The following is a 22,418-nucleotide window of genomic DNA, read 5'->3' on the forward strand; positions in this document are numbered from 1 at the left end:
TTTTTTTTGGCTGTACTGCATGGCTTGTGGAGATCTTAGTCCCCTAGAGATTCAGGGATTGAGCCTGGTCCTAACCACTAGACCGCCAGGGAATTCCCAGGATTGGTGATGAATTAAGGGAGAGTAGAGGGAGAGTTGGAGAAGGCAATGGCACCCCACTCCAGTACTCTTGCTTGGAAAATCCCATGGACGGAGGAGCCTGGTGGGCTGCAGTCCATGGGGTCGTGAAGAGTTGGACATGACTGAGCGACTTCCCTTTCACTTTTCACTTTCATGCATTGGAGAAGGAAATGGCAACCCACTCCAGTGTTCTTGCCTGGAGAATCCCAGGGGCGGGGGAGCCTGGTGGGCTGCTGTCTATGGGGTCGCACAGAGTCGGACACGACTGGAGCGACTTAGCAGCAGCAGCAGCAGCAGAGGGAGAGTGTGGAAGAAGAAAAGAAGACTCCTAAATTTTGACCTGAGCAACTAGGTAGATGATGTCATTTACTGAGATGGGGAAGACTAGGAAGGTGTGAGTCAAAATTCCATTTTGAACATGTTAAGTATGACCATTATAGATCCACATGAATATGTCAAATAGGCAATTGAATATGTGGGTCTTGGAACTCAGAGGAGAATTCTGGGGATAAAAACTTAGGATTCTCCCTAATAGATAATGTTTAAAGCCATGGGATTGGATGTGTTATGGAAAAGAGGCTCCGGTCTGAGCTGTGGGGACCAATGTTTAATATTCCAAATGAGAAGGATGAGTTATCAAGGGAGGACTGAGAAGGGATGGCCAGAAACGCAAAAGAAAAACAAGAAGAATGTTTTGAGATGGAGCAGCTAACAAGATTCAGAATCTAATCAGTGGCCAGAAAATAATGATCAGATCCAAACCTCCTGTCTTGTCTTTTTTTTTTTCCCCTGGTTCCCATTTGTCTGCCCTAGCTCTGGGGTACTTCTCAGTTCCTAGAAATTATCAGCTTCAGACGTCAGCTTCCCTTAAGCTTGAATGTACCCTAAAATATAGAGACCGTCTCCATATTTAAGCCAATTATATACATATACTTACCATGCCCATTTATCCAAACCATACAGTTATTCATAAAATTATGAAATACCTATTACTTGCCAGGCCGCAGGATAGGATGGTAAGGGGGAAAAAACCTAGTCCAGGCACTCAAAGAGTCCTTAGGAGCTTACAATATAACAAAAAAGACAAATAATCACTCAAATAAATACACTTGAATATACAGTTACAAACTGATAAGTGCCTGGAGGGAAAAGTATAGGGCAACATGACAGCCTGTCACAGTGTTACATTGTCTGGATTATACATGACATGCATAGCATCCATCTTTTCACACACAAATTTTTACTGTGCTCCAAGGCCACCCTGGACAGAGATTTGGGGGACTGAGTCTAGTATCAACCCTCTTATAAACTCATCAGTTGATGTTGAGCAAGTCCTCTCTGCTCTTTGGGCCTGTTTCCTCTTCTATACAATGGAAGACTGAGAGGTGGACTAGATCACAGGTTCTTAATTAGGGCCCATGGATGGGCTTCAGGGACACAAAAATATATGGAAAACTGTGCTATTTTTTTCCTCTAGAAAGTAGGTCCACAAATTTAATTAGATCCTACAGAGGGGTTGTGACCCAAAGAAACCCAAGGACCTAAGCAGCAGACAGCTATGTGATGATGTGAGCAGCAAAAACAGATGACAAAATGAAGGACTCTGGAAGTAAGGTTTTGTTTCTCAGACACCATACCCCTCCCTTGATCTTGTCAATGTGTGCATGTACAATGTTGGAAGAAAAGGCCTGATCCCCCTTATATGGACTGTAAAGCTTAGTTACCACATAACACTGCCCTAGAGAAAGGATGGGAGGAACTTAGCATTGGCAGCCCCTCTCCAGGAGCAGAACAAATAAAGGTTCCTACCCAACACAGGAAGCTTCTATTACCCTTTGTGTCAACTGCTCCATTGTGACCTGTCCTTAGTCCACTTCATCTGCTCCCCCATCATTCTTGGCTAGAGGACAGACACAAATGTACATCTATACTAGCTGGAATGTTTACACAAAGGAACTTCATTAGAACCTAAAGGGAATTCCCCTCTTAAAAGCATTTTGAAATTGACTAAGATGTATTAATATGTAAATTAGAAATTCTTGATTTGACTTGAAAGAATGTTTAGCCAAAAGACAGCTGGCTTGGCATAGTCTTTGGGACATCAATCATCTTTTTCTTCCTTGTCTCCTCCAAGGATGAGGGAGATTCAGGAGCCTCTCTAAGGTCCAGGAGGTTTCCAACTCTACCAGAACATGTGACTTGATCTCCCGCCAAGGGTTGGCCATACTCTAGGAAAGGAGGCATTGTCTTTGGGATCTAAAAGGCTGTATGAGTTAGGGGTTGTGAGTGTATGTGTGGGGTAGGAGGGACAAAAAGGCAGAGACAGCAACCTGTGCATAGCCATTGTGTTTTATTTGATCTGGTGATTTCTTATTTTACAAAAATTACAGAGGAACGAAAAATGCAAAGTAGTCAACAGCGTTCTTATGGGGAAGGGGGCTCCTTGGGGGCCCTCCGCCTCAATTCACAGCCGACTGGGAAAGTGAGCTAAATGGGACAAGCAGATATATTAAACGGTAGCAGTGTGGCAGGGCTGCTGACAGTGAGGTGGGACCTGGATCCTATGGTCCCTGCCTTCAAGGTGTGCTCAGGGGCATCTCTGGGTAGATTGACTAGAGCAAGAGGAAACTGAGTAGGCTATGAGGAGGCTATGTGGGGAGGCAGGAATAGAGCCTGGGTATATCAAAAATTCTTTAAAATGCCCCCACACTGAGTTCAAATGCTATGTCTGCCTCCTTCCTTCCTTTTTCTCCTAAGGCATCCACAGGGTGGTCCCTGACTTACTCCGTGCCTCCAGGTCTAGAGGAAATGGCAAATGAAAACTTAAGTTGTAGTCATCAGAGAAGATAGGCTGAAACTTTGGCAGGTGTCAGTCAGGACAGCTCCCACCCATCTTCCCCCTGCTGCCACCACCACTACTCAAACAGGAAGGAAGGAGAGGAAGAAATTCCAGGGATCTGCCAAAACCTGGATCCCAAGTTCTCCTGGGATACTGAGGAGTATATGGACATTTCCTGGGGATATTTCCAAGGTTTTCTGAAGAGCCTGGAAACACATATTCTGATGGCTTGGGGTGGCAGAACTGTAGAGCTCAAAGCGATAGCCTGGTATGCTGTCACTGACAATCCCCAGGCCTTTCTGCTCTCTACCGCAATTGCCTCCTAGGGCCTACCCACTGGCTTAGGCCCAAGGTTACTCCCTCCACATTCTTGACCCCCTCCTACAGCACTGTCAAAGGCCCTGGCCTAAAAGGCCAGTCAGTGGCAAGGACAGAACAGCTATTTTATAAGGGAATCTTAGGGGAAATGTTTATGAGATCAGAGATAGGGGAAGCACCATAGCAGGAGACATTTTGCCTAGTGTTGTGGTTTCTCAGTTGTGGGGTGGGAGGGGAAGGACCACTCAATTCCCATAACAGGGCAACCTCAGCACTGAGTTTCAGGCAGGAAGGGGGAGCTGTTGGGAGTTGAGAACACCCCCACAGATACACTCTGCCCACTCCCTACCCCTCTCAGCTCCAGCAGTATGGACCACCAAATCCCCAGGCTCTTGGGTTCCTATAGCCCCCAGGGTAGAGCTAGGATGAGGACAGACCTGGGAAGAGGAGGGTGAGGTCCACCTGGACTAGGGCTAGAGTATGAACCCCCAGGGCAACTGACCCCCGCTCCTGGGGAGCTAGATGACATTGTCAAAGAGTTGCATGGACCTCATGATGTTCTCGTCCTGTAGCCATGGTGGGAGAGGCAGATTGGAGAGAAAGAAAGAAAAAGAGCTTATCAGAGAAAGGGAGAAGAACACTGATTCAGAAATTGGGACGTTCAGAGACAGAGAGAGGCAGTGAAGAAGGAGACAATCAGAGAGGTGGGGAAGAGACAGGCATCCCCAAGTTATGAAGGAAAAGGATTCAGAATTGGTGGTAGTTAGGGAGATGGTACTTTGCCCAAAGGAGCTTTCTCCTACATCATTGTATCAGGCCCTCAGTCCAGATCAGGGAAATGTAGAGGGCAGGGGCCTGTACCTTTTGACAAGACTCAATGAATTCCTCAATAGTCACCACGCCATCCTTGTTCCTGTCCATCTTCTGCAAAAAGGTAGTCAGGTAGAGAAAACAGGAGGGATGACAGGAGAGAAGCAGGCGGAACTCAGGTAAGTTCCTTGCTGGGAACTTGCCTCCTTCCTTTCACTCCAAAACCCAGCCTGCCCAGTCCCAGGCACCTGGAAAAAGCTCTCCACGTGCTCCCTTGGGGCCTCCTCCCGGAGTGCAGGATACGTGTACTTGCCCATCATGTCATAGATGGACTTCATAATATCAAGCATTTCCTGTTAGACCAAGAGAGAAAAGAATCCCTCCTCAGAGCCTCCAGCCTCTTAACTAGAAGGCCTGGGGCCTGGGGCAGACCTCAGCCCTTGCTGATGATGCATATGTGGGTCACATTCCCCCCCTAGGGACCCTGTGCCCGTCCCCATACACAAATAACCCCCACTCCCAGCTCTTCAGTTGCCCCCCCACCTCCTTGGTAATACAGCCATCCTTGTTGAGATCATACAGGTTGAAGGCCCAGTTCAGCCTATCATCTGTGGTTCCCCGAAGAATCACCGACAAACCAGCCACAAAGTCCTAGGAAGGAGGCAGGGGAAAATGAGTCTTCAGGTACCTTCACTCAACACTCTCTCTGGGTTTGGCCTGGCCCTGAAGTCCCAGGAAACATGCTTCCCTGGCCCACCTCCTCCAGCTCACCTCAAAACTGACTGAGCCATCATGGTTGGTGTCAAAGGCATTGAAGAGAAAAGTGGCGTATGTGCTCGAGTCTGTAGGAGAAGTGTGGGTGAGCAAGCTTGGCTTCCAGACAGAAGCAGACTTCCTACCTCCCTACCTCTATGGGGCTCTGCCAACCCCATTCACTTGGCATTTCCAACCCCTCCAGAACCTCTCCCCAAGGACTTGTCTCCTTACCTCCTTGAGGAAAGAACTGGGAGTAAATCTGCTTGAAGTTTTCCTCATTGACAATCCCACTGGGACATTCCTGTGGGTAGGATGGGGAGGGAAAGCAGACTTAAGGAAGAAAGGAAACCCTCTTCTACTCACCACCCGTCTGCTCACTCACATTCCCACCCCACCCTCGGTGGTCAGAGACTCCCAGAGAGGGGAGATGTCTTTGCGTCTCTAGGGGCTCACCATGTAGCACTTCTACTGGAGGGAAGACTTCTCCCAAGCGCACAGATAAAAAGCACAGAGCAGACAGGCCAGTCTACAGGCTCCCTTCTTAAACTGGTAGGCTCCCCTATTTAGGAGCTGTCCCTTCCCCTCCCCATCGCTCTCACTCCCGGAAGCAAGAAAAGTCCTGCACAGACCCCGCCCTTCCCCAGTTAGACTGAGCTTTGCACTCACGTTTTTGAAACCCCGGTACAGGACCTGCAGCTCCTTGCGCGTGAATTTGGTTTGCTCCTGCAACTGCTCCAGACCCTCGGGCCGGTGACACACGGTGGACAATTCAAACTCATCCTCCACGCTGTCTGCGGGGTGGGGGCGGTTGGGCGGGGTGGGGGGGGTGGGGGTGGGGGGACAGCCGCGCCTCAGGCCTGTCCCCCATGACCCCTCTTCAAAATCACTTAACTATCCAACCCCCTCATCTCCGACGCAGGAGACCAGCCTGCGAGTTCCCCTGATCCCGAGCCAAGGACTTCAAGGCAAGGAAAGAAGACACCAAGTCAGCTTCGAAGTTAATCAGCGGGCTTAGTCCAAGGCCAGGCCTAGCCCCAGAGCCAGCGGTCTGAGTCAGCGCTGGCCCCTGGACCCTTGATCCCTGGTTGGAGGGGAAGGCCTCCAGTCCCATCTTCATCCCAGGACAGGAACAGGAAAACTGGGTTGGAGAAGCGGCTTCTGAGGGTGGGAACTCTGGGCCTTCCCTTACCAAACTCAGATCCGCCCAGTCTTACCCTGTCCCGCCCAGACTCAGCCCTCCAGCCAAGCCCCGCCTATCCCAGCCATGCCTGAGCCATGCCCCGCCCAGCTCCAGCCAAGCCCCATTCATAGCCCAACTCCTGCCACACCCCTATGTGCCTTAGAGAAGGCCACCACCCCAGCCCCATCTCAGCCCCTCCCCAGTTCCCAACATCCAGTCCCCAGGCAGATGACCCCAACCCAGGCTCCCAAAGTTCCCCGCACCCGCCCCCACCAGGAGAATAAGTCACCTGGGTCCAGCAGGCGGGGTCTGTGGGGGCGGAGGGAGGCTGGGGCGGCTAATGCTGAAGGGAGCGAACTGTCACCGAGAAAGCGGAAGACCCGGCCAACTGCACACACCTCGTCCCTCACACTCACAGCAAATCTCACAGACCTGCTTGTTACAATGCACACTCCACATCTCCTCGCGCATGCAAAGGCATGCATAACGAATGAGCACAGACACACACAAATCGGACCTTACGCATATCACACCTATCCTTTTTCGGAATCTACCCCCATGTGAGACCCAGCAGAATCAAACACAATGACATTCTCAAGTAATGACTACAAACCGGGTCTTTATAGCTTGCAAAATGCAGTATGTATAATCCTGTGAGGTGGACAAGGCCCAAACGAGGAAACTGAGGCCTACAGACAAAGCGAGGTCACTCAACTGGGGACCAGGCTGGTCCTAGAAAACTCCTGTATCTTGGTATCTGAAGGAAGGTGGACTCGGCCCTTACACTTGTATCCGTCTAGTCAAGGCACTGGTGACCTACCTCTCAAAGTCCAAACCATGCCCAAGGACAGGGAGGGCGGCCAGACAACAACCCCATGCACAGACCCTCACAGCCACCTGGTCCCACCTCTGCCACCGTGGCCACACACACAGAATCAGAGACACCTCAGGCAGTCACACTGACCACGCCCCCAAATCCAGATCCCGCCCATTTCACAGACCCAGACGGCCCACTCAGGCCCCGCCTCCACGCTGACCACGCCCACACATTCCCTGGGTAATCACGCCCCCTCACACTTTGGTCAGCCAGCGCCCAGCCCACCGCTGCCAAGTTGGTCACGCCCACACGCGCTCTCACACTCCTTACTCCCAGACACACACGGGCCCCACCCCCGGAAGCACAGGAGAGGCACTTGCTTTCACTGACTGAGGGCAGGGCTTGGGGCCCGCAGCATGGCAGCAGCTTGAGGAACCGCTGCTTCAGCGCTTTTTTAGTGGGCCCTGGAGGGTGGCCTGGGAAGAGAGAAGACCCCAGGAGGGAACATTAACCCCGCTGTCCCTCCATTCCCTGTACCCTCCCCATCATCACAAATCAACCCCAGCTGGGGGCGGGTGTTGGGGGAAGATGGGGGGTGGAGAGAGTAGCTGGGGCCGGTTAGGGGAGTCCAGTGGGTTTCACAAGCACGGAAGGTCCACCAAGATGTCTCGGGCACCTTGTATAAAGGGACACAGCTGGGGACAGCAAGATGGCGGGGGCGGAAAGAAGTGGCATATTGGCTTCAGTCTTTGTTGACCCAGTGTCCTTTGCTCCAGGGCTACATAGCTGAGGATGATGTCCAACCCAAGGACACCTCTCTCACACACACATATACAGTGACAGGTGTGTATACATAGAACAATAAATTACAGAGTGATGGATGCCACACAGGGACAGCTTGATACTCAGTACCTCACTCAAACCCAGTGGCCTCCCAACAATGCGCACACACACACACACACACACACACAGACGGAGACACACCTACTTTGACCTAGTACTTACTCTTTAATACAAACATACATAAATGTGACTGACCCAGGAAAACCCAGACAGACATGTAGGCCATATAGGCCATCTTACACAGAGTATGATCGATCAAACCACACAAAGAACACACAATGACCCTGGGGCATCATGTCACAGTATGGTCATCATGCTCATATCATATTGTGACCTAGGTGCCCATGGCACCAGATATCTAAGCACCTTACCCTCAGAACCTGCATTTGCCCTGGGCACACCCACCTTTCTTTCCTATAGTCCCTCATTTCAAGGCACCTAGAATCTTCATGCCAGCAGAATAGAGTTCTCAGCTAATTCATCCACCCTAAAATTGTGTCCCCTCCCAGTCCTGTCCAGTATGACTTACTCTTTGAAGGTGAAATGATAGCAAACTTTGAGGCAATGACAGACCTTGGAGATGAGTATTTTATTGTCATGTAGGGCTATCCGGAATCCACAAATCACAGTTCTCCTCACTTCCCCTTACTTCCATACATAACCTGGGGCTCTAATTTTATCCCAGGGAGACCCTGCAAGTCCCTGTTGTCTGTCTCCTGGCTGCACCCACCTCCAGACTCCAGGGCCAGAGCTCACTGGACCTGGCACACTGACTGAAGTTGGCTTCAGTCCATTGCTGGAGGGGCCCAACTTCCTTTAGTGGTAGGTTGACACCCCAGCTCCCTTACAGGCCCCACATCCCAAGCCAGGCTCCGCCTTCAGGAAGATGCTCTGCTCCCAGGAGGGAATTGCTTGAAGTTGGCACCTCGTCTCTCTCCCATTTGTCCTCTCTCCCCCGGAGCTATGGAGTGGAGGGAGGGAGGCAGTGAGCTGGGTGGGTGATCGATGGCGGTTTGGCCTCTGGCCCAGGGCTCCATTAGCCCAGGCTTTGGTTTCCCAAAGTCTATTGTGCCGGGGGCCTCCGGTGATATAGTAGCCTCTGGACTGGGGGATGGCTCCCGTGCCTCTCCCAGCCTCCCCCTCTTCACACACGCCCCCATCTGGTCCCTTGCCTGCTTCAAGGACTCAGTCTCCTCTAGGCTCTTCTGAATTGGGGAGAGAAAGGGGGTGCCTTCAGCAAACAGAATGCCTGCGTTTCCTTGGATGTCCACCCCCTTCTTGCACCAACAGTCTATAGGGGACAGCAAGTTAGATTCCGACTGACTTCATCTTTTCAGGACTGAATGAATCCCAATGCATCCAACACCAATCCCTGCACCTCACCCCACTCCAATAAATGCCGCAGTGGATGGAGGGTAGACTAAGACTTTTCTGCTCTTATTGAACCCTAAAGCAGGCACTTCATGAGCCTTCTTCTTGACCTCAACTCCCTTTACATCTTTTCAGTTCTCCCACGTGTCTACCCTGTAGTCCTTTTATCATGGTTCTTGCCTGTTTTCCTGTCCATAATGGAACTGGGGAACAGCCATGCTATGAAGCTGCACAGTTCTTGGTATGAAAAACGAGAGGCTAAAAATCCCTGGAGAAAGCAGAACATGTTCCCCTCTCTACCTTCAGTATCACTCTTCCCACTTGACTTTGGGGTCAGATGGAGAACTGACTTCCCACCAACAATGTCTAGGCTCTGCAGCCCATTCTGCCCTCAGATTCTGAGAGGACCTAGGAGAGGCAGGGGGTCTTGAGAAGCAGGGTCCCTGATCTGATCCACCCTCACCCTCCTACCAGAGTTGATCTATGAATGTTTCAGTCACAGTATCCCCAACTCCTGTTCCTCAAGAACCCATCCCATCCTTTGCCTTGGGTATAGAGCTGGCATATCCTCAGGAACTCTGGGAACAGCCACATACACAATCAGATACCCCGAGAGGCTCAACCACACACTCTGTGCCCCTCAGGTATCTTTGTCATGTCATAAAGCTACACACACTGTCGCTCAGACACGCTCAATCACATCCCTGTCACATACACAGGTTCAAGGAGTCACACATTTTGTCCTTATACACCTGAACACCCAGTCACACCACCCCCTGTATCTCTCACACACTGAGTCCACACATACTGTGACCCAAACCTGCAAGGATGGAGGTGTGGAGAGTCACACACATCTTCAGAGCCATTGTGGGTCTGTGACCCCAAAAGGGGACCGCCCCCACAGAAGTCTGGTGTTATATCAGGATTCCCGGAACCTCCTTCCTCTATCTGGATACCTCTGCCTGTCTCCAGACTTCTCCTCATTCCTCCAGTTTCTCCTTATCCCCAGTCCCAGTACCCCATGCTGTACCCCTCACCACCTCCCTGCATCCTGGCCCTCTTTCCTCACCTCCCTCAGACACTCAGTCCTCCAGATTCCCTCTCTTCCTCCCCAGATCCACCCCTTGAGTCCCCCTCTTTACCTCTCCATGATGTCCTACTCCCCCACCTTCTCTCTTCCCCTCCCCCAGATGCCCCATCTCATCACTAACCTGCTTACCTCTGCAGCCCCCACCCTAGTCATAAAGTCCCCAACCCTGCAGGCACTGTCCCTCTAGCCAGCAGACCAGACATGCCCAGATACCTGCGTTACCTTCCAAGGAGACAGGCTCAAAGAGACCAAACTGCTCCAGGACCTTGACAAACAGGGCAAGGACCACAAGCACAGCGACCATCTCCAGCCCTTCCAGGTTCATGGTGAGCCTGGGGCATGGCCCCCCAGGCTGAGACCGGCCTGCCCTACTCACACTTCCTCCCCCTCGGCTCCCCAGACTGAGCAGGACCGCCTGCAGTCTCCCTTCCTGCTCCTTCCCCGGATCTCCTCCCTCTCCCCCCTTACCCCGCCTCCCCACAGGCCTCCCAGCCACAGCCTCCCAGCCACAGGCCTCCCAGCCACAGCCTCTTCCTCTTCACGGGGACCACTTCAGACTATAGATTGATATCTCCTCCGGAGCTTCTGGTGTGAAGGATATGGCCCAGGCCAGGCCAGAGAAGCAGCAGTAACTTGCCTCTGCCCCTGAGGACAGCTTCCCTCAGACACTCTGTGGCTATTCTGTGCCAAAGAAAGGGGCAGAGGGAAGACCTATGCTTAGAAGTCAGGGGCGGGCAGTGTGTGTGTATGTGTGTGTGTGTGTGTGTGTAAAAGACAGAAACTAGGAACTGTATGTGCATAAGAATATGTTATGGGTGTCTGGGTGTCTTCATGTGTGTATATTCCTGTGTTTGCATGCAGAGAATGTGTACCTCTTATATATGTCTCTGTGTTTACACGATTGTGCACCTGTCTTAGGATGTGTGTGGTATATGGGTATGTAACCTGGGTGTCTGTGGTGTGTGTGAGTGTATTGGAGTATTTCTGAGTGTGTATAGAGTGTGAGGTATCTATATTTTAGCAGGGTTGTGACGTGGGGGTCTGAAGATTGGTAATACGGATGTATCCTCTCCCAATTAGTATCCTACTCCTAATTAGTTAGGAGTATGGGTCTGCAGTGGTTGTGTAATTGTATCTGCATGAAACTGTATGAAAGCATAAGGGAGGAGAAGGCAGTGACCTCTCCAGTCAGGAGGACACCATCTACATTGATAGAGGTTGCCATGGAGACAAAGAGGTGGGAAACACTCTTCTTCCCCCTGGCCACAGACAGGGAAACTGAGGTCCAGGGGAGGAAGGATTAGCTCCAATAGCCTGGGCAGGGGAAAAAGGCCACTTAGCCCTAACATGACCCTCTGGGAAGGGTCCACTCATTGAAGCTGATTTTAGGACCCAGAGAATCAACCTCCTTGGGAGAGGAAGGGCTTCCCTGATAGCGCAATTGGTAAAGAATTCACCTGCAATGCGGGGGACCTGGGTTCAATCCCTGGGTTGGGAAGATCGGTAAAGGAAGGGTGTGCTCTTCCCTTCCTTCTGGCAGGGGCCTCACTCTGGGGCTGCCAAAGTACTGCCTGCTCTTTGGGGATCTTCACAGAGCTGACAGGAGAAACCCAGGGCTAGAGGGAAACCTGAACCTTCCAAGAGAGCCACCCGGCCCGGGGGCATTCCTGGAGCTCCTCCCCCATCTTCCGCTCTCCCTCCAGCTGGTGGTGTGTGGTAGCAGGTGGAGAGAGGCTTGCTGAGCCAAGGAGCCAGAACACACCAGCCTCTGGGCTACTGCCACATCTGGTGAGGGACTGAGCACTCAGTATGTGGTAGATAATGACATCATCACACTGAATTTACACAATAAGCCTGTGAATGAGGTACTGTTATGGGTGGGAAAACTAGGCAAAAGGAGTTTAAGCAAATCTCCAAGATCAGTAAGTGTCAGATCTTCAATTTTCAGCCATCCTGACTGAGCCTGCACTTTACACTACACTACACTACAGTGGCTCCCTTCATAGACAGCTTGCCCACACAGGAGGCCCAGTTTAGGAGGATTAACCCCAGAAGGACCCTTCCCTCCCTATACAGCTCTGAGATGACTGTGTGTCAGCCTCAAAGTGAACGTGGTGAGTAAAAAAGTTGGCTTAAAACTCAACATTCAGAAAACTAAGATCATAGCATCTGGTCCTATCACTTCATGGCAAATAGATGGGGAAACAATGGAAACAGTGACAGACTTTATTTGGGGGGGCTCCAAAATCAATGCAGATGGTGGTGACTGCAGCCATGAAATTAAAAGACGCTTACTCCTTGGAAGAAAAGTTATGACCAACCTAGACAGCATATTAAAAAGCAGAGACACTACTTTGCCAAAAAGGTCAGTCTAGTCAAAGCTATGGTTTTTCCAGTAGTCATGTATGGATGTGAGAGTTGGACCATAAAGAAGGCTTAGTGCTGAAGAACTGGTGCTTTCGAACTGTGGTGCTGGAGAAGACTCTTGAGAGTCTCTTGGACTGCAAGGAAACCAAGCCAGTCAATCCTAAAGGAAATCAGTCCTGAATAATCATTGGAAGGACTGATGCTGAAGCTGAAACTCCAATGCTTTGGCCACCTGATGCGAAGAACTGACTCACTTGAAAAGACCCTGATGCTGGGAAAGATTGAAGGTGGAAGGAGAAGACAGAGGATGGCATCACTGACTTGATGGACATGAGTTTGAGTAAGCTCCGGGAGTCAGTGATGGACAGGGAAGCCTGGCATGCTGCAGTCCATGGGGTTGCAGAGTTGGACAGGACTGAGCGACTGAACTCAACTTGGGGATGGGTGCCAGTCCCTACTGCTTCATTTGAGGTTCACGGATCTGCAGTTCTACAAGGCCACCACTGGGGGTCAGGCCTTCATCTCATACCATGTATCTTACCCCTTCCTTCTCCCAACATCCTTGGGAAGGTGTGGGAATGACTGGGCAAGAGCTTGCCCCTCCCAGCTCCTTCCTCCAGGAAGAACTCAACTCAGGGACTGTTTTTGGTTTCTCACACCTTTGAAGGGTTTACAAATAAAATGAGCAAATATTCAGTATCTCCCTCTCACCATCCAAAATCCATATATGGCTTTTAATACCCTTCCCCTACTCTCATCAGCAGATCTCTTTTTTGAGCCAGCTTGGCCTCCTGACTGTCCCCCAAACACAGAAAACTCAGTGCTGTTTCTTACCTCTGCTCCTGCTAGTCCCTCTGCCTGGAATGCCCACCCTCTGCTCTCCTGTCCTACATTTTTACCTGTCCTTTAGGGACAGCTTAAATTCCCTTTTCTTCAGAACCTCCAGCCCTCTGCAGGCTCCTGCTAAGTCGAGTCAGTCGTGTCCAACTCTGTGCGACCCCATAGACGGCAGCCCACCAGGCTCCCCCATCCCTGGGATTCTCCAGGCAAGAACACTGGAGTGGGTTGCCATTTCCTTCTCCAAGGCATGAAAGTGAAAAAGTGAAAGTGAAGTCGCTCAGTCGTGTCTGACCCTCAGCGACCCCATGGACTGCAGCCTACCAGGCTCCTCCGTCCATGGGATTTTCCAGGCAAGAGTACTGGAGTGGGTGCCATTGCCTTCTCTGCAGCAGGCTCCTAGCTACCTGAAATTCTACCATACTCACTGTTGGACCCTCAAAACTCAGAACCTAAATCTGTAATGTTATTAGTGGGAACACTAAAAGGAGGCAGCATAGCATGGTAGGAGATAGTGTGGGTGAGGGTGCCAGGCTCCTTGGGTTTAGATCTGCCACTTGCAATTAACTGGGCAAGTTCTTAATCTCTGTGTGCCTCAGTTTCCTACCAAATGAACTAATACATGGAAAGCTGTCAGAATAATTCCAAGCATAGAGTAAGTGTTTATAATTGTTTCCTGCTATTATTAATAACAGACATTCCCCTGCTTGCATTTCTACAGCTCTTAACAATTTATAAAGCATTTCCACAAACATTGTTACTTCCAAGGCTTCTCATGACAACCCCATGAAGTAGGCAGGTGAAAAGTATTGTGCCCATTTCACTGATGAGGTAAATGAGGCCCAGAGAAGTAAAGGAACTCACGCAAGGTCACCTAGCTAAGAAAGGATGTTGCAAATTTGAACTCAGGTCTTTCTGGATCAATCTTGTTTCCTCAATTAGATTCTCAGCTCCTAGAGGGCAAAGATATTAAAAATATTGGACCTATACAAATTGAATGCCAGGCTCTGAGCCAGTGCAACAAAGGTGAACCGAACAGGGTTCTGGCTTCCTGAGCAGGGAGAGACAGCCATTGACAGAACTATAAGGCAACTATTCATTCAAAAAATATTTGTTGTGTGTCCACTAGGAACTATTCAAGAACTGGCCATGAAATGAACTCTAACTGGGAGCCCAGGAAAAACTTGGAAAGGGTATTTTTTGAGCTAGTTCTTTAACGATGGCTGAAAGATCAGCAGTCTGCCTTACCAAAGGGCCCAACATTTACTGAGCATGCTTTATATTCTTGATACTTTGCACGTTATCTCATTTAGTTCTCATAACAGACCTATTAGTAGTCTATTATTACAGTTGACACGGTCAGATAGAGTAGAACTATACCCATTTTGCAGATGAAGGAACTGAAGCTCAAAGAGAAGTGACTTTCCCATGACAATACAGATGATAAAAGACCGACCAAGACTTGAACCAGAACCAGTGATCTGCCAGCTCCTTCAGTCTGTCTCTCCAACGTGTATGGGGGTTAAGGAATCCTGAGTGACTGCAGCTTAGTTCGTATTAGGGGAGCTATGAGTGATAAGACCAAAAAGGGGGCGAATTCCATGAAGCCTTTGATGCCAAGCCAGACTATTTGAATTGAAAGAGGCAGCACAGCAGCATCTCCCTCCTCTCTGCTGCTGATTCACAGATGGACAGATGGACAACCATTCAGCCAGTTGCCCTGTCCATGGACCTTCCTCTTCCCTCTAACCCTTACCCTCACCCTTCAGAGACCCATGTCCTAAATCACCCATGCCTCTGGTGGCAGGATCTAGTAGAAATGAAAGAGCAAGTTGATTTCTAGGCTCTCTCTTCCTCCTAGTCAGAGACCTCTCAAGGCTTTGAGCCTTGTGAGAAACTTGCCCAGGTCTGCCCTCCGCAGGTATCCCTCTCCACTTGGCTGTTCATCCAGAGGAGTGAAGTCTTAATGGAAGCTCTTCTGGCAGAGTGAGGGCTGAAGGGAAATTATCTTGAAGCATTAGGTGAACTCTTCCTGCTGCTGCTGCTAAGTTGCTTCAGTTGTGTCTGACTCTGTGCGACCCCATAGACGGCAGCCCACCAGGCTCCCCCGTCCCTGAGATTCTCCAGGCAAGAACACTGGAGTGGGTTGCCATTTCCTTCTCCAATGCATGAAAGTGAAAAGTGAAAGTGAAGTCGCTCAGTCGTGTCTGACTCTTAGCGACCCCATGGACTGCAGCCTACCAGGCTCCTCTGTCCATGGGATTTCCCAGGCAAGAGTACTGGAGTGGATTGCCATTGCCTTCTCCGGAACTCTTCCTTAGGTCCCTCAAATCTCACCACAGAAATACCCCTATCACTGAGTCATTTACTTTATAAAGTTCAAATCCAGAGAAACACTACTTTCTGAAGGGGGTCCATACAAGGTAACCAGACCATGTTCCTATCTGCCCTTGCTCCCCTAGTGAAGGACCCAGCCAGTGAAGACCCTTCTTCCAACCCTCAGCCCCACTCCATCCCCAGCCAGGCTAGGACACAGCAGCCCCCAGCTGCATCAGGTGATTAATGACCTCCCTAGGCCTTGGGGCTATTTTAGGGCCTGGAAGTCATGCCTGCTATGATTGAGAGCTTGCTCTGCCTCACTCCAGCCATCTGTCACTTGAGACAGGCCCAAGCAGGGGCTCGGAGGACACATGCTCCCCAAGAGACATCCAAGTATGACTCTGGCTCAGCCCCATAGCCCCTCCTTCTGGGAGCACATGGTAAGGAGAGGCCTGCTTATACTCCAGGGGCTCAAGAGGATACTGTGGCAAGAGCCAGCGAACTAGATCCCAGAATGCCATGGGCTAGGTTGTTTTGGTCTCCCCTGGCCAGGTGAGGAGGGGATGCTGGGTGTTTTGGGCCCTACCCAGGCAGCTCTAAGGAAACCCACAGTGTGTATAATCTCAGCAGTGCCTTTACATGATACCCACAATCCACATGCCATATAAATCCCACAAATCCCACACCAAGGTACAACCTTGCAAAGTCTACACAATTAATTTACTGCGACTCAGGAACCCTTAACCCAACTTTAAAGCACAGACTTCCAGTATGCGCAGTCTTAGTGTCACAGAATCCCAGGAATATGTAACCCCAGGGATGCATGGCCCCAGTGATCACAACCCCAGTGATGTACAAATCCCCTTAATTCAGACTCCCAGAGATAGACAAAACAGTGACATGCAGTTCTTATGCCACACAAGTCTATCCGTGCCATCATGCATAAACTCACTAGCTGAGTTCACATTGGTCCAGTCCTACTTCAGAATTTTTTTTTTTTTTCTGCACACTGCCCCTAGTCATCTTAAGATCCCATTAAACTAAGCAATTCAGTAAAGGGTTTTGCCTTTTCCCCGCCTGCTGCAAGCTTCCTCCTTTTATCCCTATACCCCTCCTTTTATCTCCCACATCCACCTGCTTGAGGTCCCCACCTCTGCTCTCATTAAGAAACCTTGCCCCCTCCTCCACCATTGTGAGGAACCGTGATGCCTCTGTCCTTTCCCCTTTGAAGACTACTATGTCCCCCACTTTCATTTTAAGGGACCCTATCCCAAGCTCCACTTCTGTTGGAGTGTTGTCCTTTAAACTCTTTCCTCTGAGGGATCTTGCCCCTTCCATCTCTGCGAGGGACCCTTTTTCTCCCCATCTCTGTAAGGCTCCTATTTTACTTCTTCGCTTACTTTTTCAGGGATCTAGCCCCTTCCTCCCTTCCTCATACCTGGCGACAGTGACCCAGTCACCAGCTGGTAGAGGGATCGCGCTGCCTGCCCCAACGGGCTCCGGCACCTGCGGGGGCATCTGTTCATGGTCCTGCCGAGAGCACAGTGGTCAAGCTCCGCCCTCAAAGCTCGGGGTGTTCTGATCTCCGCCCCCAAGGAGTGGGCCCCGTGTGGGAGGCGCGGGAGGGCCGAACCCACAAGGACCGGAGTCCCAGGCAGTAGAGTCGTGTTCCGCTTCCTGTCCTCTCCAGGTCATAAGAGGGGAACTCAACCTGGCCCCCATCGTCTGAAGCACCCACTCCCAAAGTTCTCAGACTGGGGAGGGACGGGAAAGGGGCAGCACGGACTCTCCCTCAGAGCCTTCTCTGGGAACATTTTCTGAATTTCCGGTGGGGAAGGGAGCACCCATAGTTTTTGAAAAAGGATCTGGAGAGAGAAAACATCTTTTATTGCCGCGTCGCCCCCTCCTCTTCCCATTTTTGACAGAGAAGGGAAGGGTTAGAGGACTTAGTTGTCATGGCAACTCCCCACACTTCCATACTTCCTGGACCAATGGGTGCGGGAATAGGAGGAAAGAGGAGAAAATGACCAGTGTATTGGGGTGGCAGAGGGATGGCAGGGACGTGCCCCTACTATCTCTGGCTTCTGACTCTGAATGTCTGGCACAGAATTGTTCTGTGTCGCTATGTCCTGGTTCAGCGGGTTCACACTCTCCCATCATATGCTGATTGTCAGCTAAATGCATCGAGGAAAAGCCCCCCTACTCGAAGTCCTGGCCCTGACCCCTTTCCTAGACTCACCCCTATCTGGTTATAACCAAAGTAAACCCTTCCAGGGCCCACTAAAACCACTAACACCATCTAACAGAGCTTACGGGGATCCCACTCCTCCGACTGGGATTCCATATTTTTTGGCTGAAAATCCTACATTTAGGAGGTGAGAGTCACCTCTGAACTTCGTGGAATCAAATCTGGCCACATCCCCATCTGAAATCAGCTCTGCAAGCAAGGTTTCACTACGACCACACGGGGGCGCCCCAATCTCGGAACAGTATTTATGGCCAGACAGAAGCGACTCAAGATCTCAGACCGGGACCGAGTTCAGGCCTTGGCCAGCCAGGTCCCAACTCTCCCATCTTCTTCAGTTCTTTCCTTGATTCCAGCTTGGACAGAACGACTGTTGATTACTGCCTTTTCTCACCTCTTCGCACTGCCAAACGGTACTGATGGGCTGGGAAGACTGGAGGGGATGAATGCGGGGCGAGGCTCAGACTGGTTTCTCCTCGTCTCTTTCAGATTTGTTTTGAGCCTGGGGTGGGAGTAAGGAAAGCGGCTGGGGCAACCCAGGATGCCCTGAGGTATGATTTTAGCACCCCCTCCTCCCTGTCAGCCTGATAGGCTTGGATGGCTGAAATCGAAGAACACCCCCAGGTTCGATCCAAGGAATCCCGCCTGCACAAGGAACATTGGAAACCTGAATAGCAGTGCTGCACTTCCGCCTTTCACGTGCTTCAGCACCGCGGACAACGACTTCCCCTCGGGCTTCAGCTCAAGTGTCTCCAGACACCCAACGCATTAATACTGGCTTCCCAACCCCATTTATCTCCTGCTGAAGATAAGCCCTCCTTCGAAAGGAGAGCTCCTGGTAGTCTTTATTTCCACTTTCCAATTCGTGTGGATGCTGACGTGGAACACAATTCTTTGATGCTTGTCAACTTTTGAAATTTCCATTTCCCTTGGGAGACAGGGAGGTAGAAAGTAGTATTTCCCATTTTACAGATGAGAGAAGTGAGGCCCAGAGAGCAAAAGTCAAACAGAGCTGGCATTCACACTTCCATTCCTTCATCTTCCAGTACAAGGGCTTCCCCACTTCTACCTAATCTCTGATTCAAACAGCCAAGTGGGGAGGGGATGATGCCACTGAAAGTGAAAGTCACTCAGTCGTGTCTGACTTTTTGCCACCCCATGGACTCTACAGTCCATGGAATTCTCCAGGCCAGGATACTGGAGTGGGTAGCCTTTTCCTTTTCCAGGGGATCATCCCAACCCAGGGATCAAACCCAGGCCTCCCTCATTGCAGGTGGATTCTTTACCAGCTGAGCCACAAGGGAAGCCTAAGAATACTGGAGTGGGTAGCCTATCCCTGCTTCAGCGAATCTTCTCAACCCAGGGATCGAACCCGGGTCTCCTTCACTGCAGTCAGATTCTTTACCAACTGAGCTATGAGGGAAGCCCAAGTGAAGCAGAGGATCAGTTAAAGCAGGAAGCAAACACTGACTGATGTGGTGCTAATAAGGGCCCTGGGGCCCTTGCTACCGAGAACAGAGTTCAAAGCAGAGCTTGTCAGCTGGACCTTGGGAATCCACCGGGGTCTGAAGCTCATTTAGGTCACATCTGAGACCTGCCTGAGTGGAAGGGCTCCCTCGACTGGGAGTCTGGGCTTAGGGACTAGAACCTCTCCGGGGTGGGTGAGTCACACCTAGTCCTCTTGGCATCCCCAAGTCTTAACCTCACTCAAGACAGGTATGGATCTTGGCCTCCCTTCATCTTCTCAGCTTGTCTTCAGACACAGGGGAGACAGTCTCCCTCTTCCTGTTCTCTGTTGGAGTTCTTGGGTTGGCTGCACAATGAGACAGAAACACACGCACATGGAAATGTACACAAGGTGACACAATCACCCACACAAACACATGGATCTGCCTACCAAACCCAGGAATATGCACAGGCACAGATGTACTGGTCTCACATATCTCCCCAGTGTGGGAGAGAGAGGATGCCTGGGCAGCAAAGTGGTTTGGAAGATACTTATAAGAGGCCACATGGCACTTCCCAGGCCTAGAGCTTCTATCTCTGGGTCTGGAGGGGAAGCAAGAGGGTTTGTTTTCCTCCAGGTTTGGGTGAAGTTTTGGGAGGGCTGTTGGGGGGGAGGGGCACTGACCCAGCATTAACCAAAGCCTCCCCACAGGAGCTGGGTGTCCCTCCTGGAAGCCAGGCTGGGTAGATGGATGCAAGTCCCTCCTCGGGTCCACTGGGCTGTTTGTGGAAAACGTGGAGAAGCAGTGGTGTGCACTAAGGACCCCTTTTTGCACCAAGAAACCAGAGAGGCAGCAAGGGTAAGGTCTGTCACAGACACAAAGCCCCACTGCAAACATCACCACATGAAGTACACAATCAGTATCAAACACCAAGATAATCAGTCTCACAATCACAAAACACAACACAGGCCACTTTAACACATGCTTGTCCCAGGAGGTGCACAGTCACAAAGTCTTACAAACAGGCATACCACCATAAAGTAAAAACCTGACACATACTGGTAGTCACATGGCATTTCATACAGAATCACACACTCAAAGCAGAGTTGCACACAGAACAGAGATACATGGTCAAAACAACTTCATCAGTACAATCTGGGTCCTACACAACCTCACTGAAACATCTGACAGGATCATACAATTGCACAGTCACACGCAATCACACTAACTCTGGCTGTCACCAAGCCCAGGGCACATGGCAACCAGCTGTGGGAGGCGCACACACACATATATACACAGACACACACAGAATGACAGGAGCTCACACATGTAACACCTCCCACTCTAGACCCCCTCCTAGCCTTGTGTAACACATTCCCACACCTGCTGCCTCTGCCCACCTGCTCTCCCTTGAATCCCCATCCCCCGTGGGATCCAAGGTTTTGAACCTCAGCGTCCTGTTGCCCAGAATTGCTGGGAGGGTGCCTGGTAATGGGTCAGAGTGTGGGTAAGGGCCTGGCAGGAGTCACAGGAGCTTAAGGGTTAGGGGAGACGCAATCTACCCTCCTCCGCCCCCGACCCCCAAGCCACCGACTCACCCGTGAGCTGGTCATAGGATCCGTCCAGGTCTCGTGAATCGGACAAACTCTCCTTACGGCTCTGGCCCCGCATGGCCCCCGGCGCCCCCCTCCCGTCCCCACCTGGGCCGTGGGAGGGGGCGCCGGGTGGCCGGGATAGGGAGCTCACACGGCGCCCCCTGGCGGCGTAGCGTGCTCTCGGGGGCTGGGGTATGGAGAGTAAGGGCTGGGGCGAGGAGCCAGGGGATCTCCGGTGTCTAGGGCCCACCTCGGGGTACTGGGGCAGGAGCAGCAGGCTTGGGCAGTGGGTGAGCGCAGAGCCGGAGGCAGAGCGGAGAAGAGCGCGGAGCTGGAGCCGAGCCGCCTCTCTTCCCGCCCCCTCCCCGCGGCTGTCACCGCCACCTCCCCCCTTTGGCGCTGCCGGGATTGGTTCCCCCTACCCCCGCCCCCTCCTCTTTGCAGCTCGGAGGAGGCACCCGGTGAAAGGGTGAGCAGAGAAGTGCGGGGAAGGAGACCAGCTCTCTGGCAACACTACCCACTAAACCTGAACCCCCGGGTCTTGAGCGTGGAGGAGGGTGCAGGGCCAGAAAGGCCCCACTGTGAGGATTCCCCGGCCGATTCTCAGCACTCCTGCTCCTACCCTCAGCACTGGCCAGCCCCTATTTTCTCTGTGGTTCTCTGCCGATGTGTGAGTCTCTGTGGCCCCCACCACTGCCCAGCCCGCTTTAAAGGGGAATAGGAATGTAAAGGTCAGCCAGCCTTGAAGGCAGGCTCATCTCAGGCCAGTGGACTATAGTTTTCTCTCATAAGGACCCCTACCCTCACCCACTGCAGAACCCGGTTTCTGGGCCCTACTTGCTCTCAGGGTGCCTTCTTCCATGATCTAATGACCTCTGCTAGCCAATTGGGAAGAAAAAGAAAATAAAGACTGAACCAGGTCAGCTTCTCAAGACTTTCTTGCTCTTTTGTTCCTTTTTTTCTCTTTCAACTTTCCTACCCTGCTCTATTCCATCACCTGCCCTGTCCTAGATTCCCTCTGATTTCCAGAGGATCTGGGAAATAATTAAGGGGTCTGGGGATGCAGGCAAAGGTGGGGAGCAATGTCCTTGTTATGAGGCTCCTTCCCTTAGATTAGCTCCTTTTCTGAAGCAAGGGGCAGGCATAGGGCTGGGCTATCTCCAGCTCCCAGTAATGGTGACTGACTGGCTGAGCCTACTTGTCTGACCTTCCCCACAATGCTTCCTGGACTCCAACCCCATGAACCGCCCAAATGCCATGAGAACTGGTGGGGGGCAATGTCTGATGTGTCTTCATGATATGGTGTCAGTGTCCCAGGTAATCCTGCCTACCCAATCGCTCCCCCAGAGGAGTAACCTGCTGAGCCGGAAAGCTTCAGCTGAAGTGACCCCAGCACATTTAATCTTTTCAATTGGATTAATTTCCAAGCACTTGATTCAATTAACCCAGCAGGAATTGTGGTG

At 51.3% G+C, this 22,418-nt stretch overlaps 1 protein-coding gene across 8 annotated transcripts; it reads right to left on the reverse strand.

Annotated features, from left to right (window-relative positions):
* Window positions 1-3,795: 3,795 nt before the first annotated feature.
* KCNIP2 (potassium voltage-gated channel interacting protein 2) lies at window positions 3,796-21,031 on the reverse strand. Of its 8 annotated transcripts, none has more exons than XM_068961837.1 (10): window positions 20,959-21,031; window positions 7,221-7,316; window positions 6,313-6,366; window positions 5,510-5,634; window positions 5,075-5,144; window positions 4,859-4,929; window positions 4,631-4,738; window positions 4,336-4,440; window positions 4,139-4,201; window positions 3,796-3,843 (listed from the first exon to the last, which is right to left on the reverse strand). In XM_068961837.1, exons 1-10 carry the CDS (start codon window positions 21,029-21,031, stop codon window positions 3,796-3,798), a joined length of 813 nt encoding a protein of 270 aa, XP_068817938.1. The 8 variants fall into 8 exon arrangements, with proteins under 8 accessions (XP_068817938.1, XP_068817937.1, XP_068817939.1 ...); XM_068961836.1 differs by having other exon boundaries at window positions 6,313-6,411; XM_068961838.1 differs by lacking the exon at window positions 6,313-6,366.
* Window positions 21,032-22,418: the final 1,387 nt, after the last annotated feature.

Source organism: Capricornis sumatraensis, chromosome 23 (assembly GCF_032405125.1).
Source record: "Capricornis sumatraensis isolate serow.1 chromosome 23, serow.2, whole genome shotgun sequence".
Lineage (NCBI taxonomy): Eukaryota > Metazoa > Chordata > Mammalia > Artiodactyla > Bovidae > Capricornis > Capricornis sumatraensis.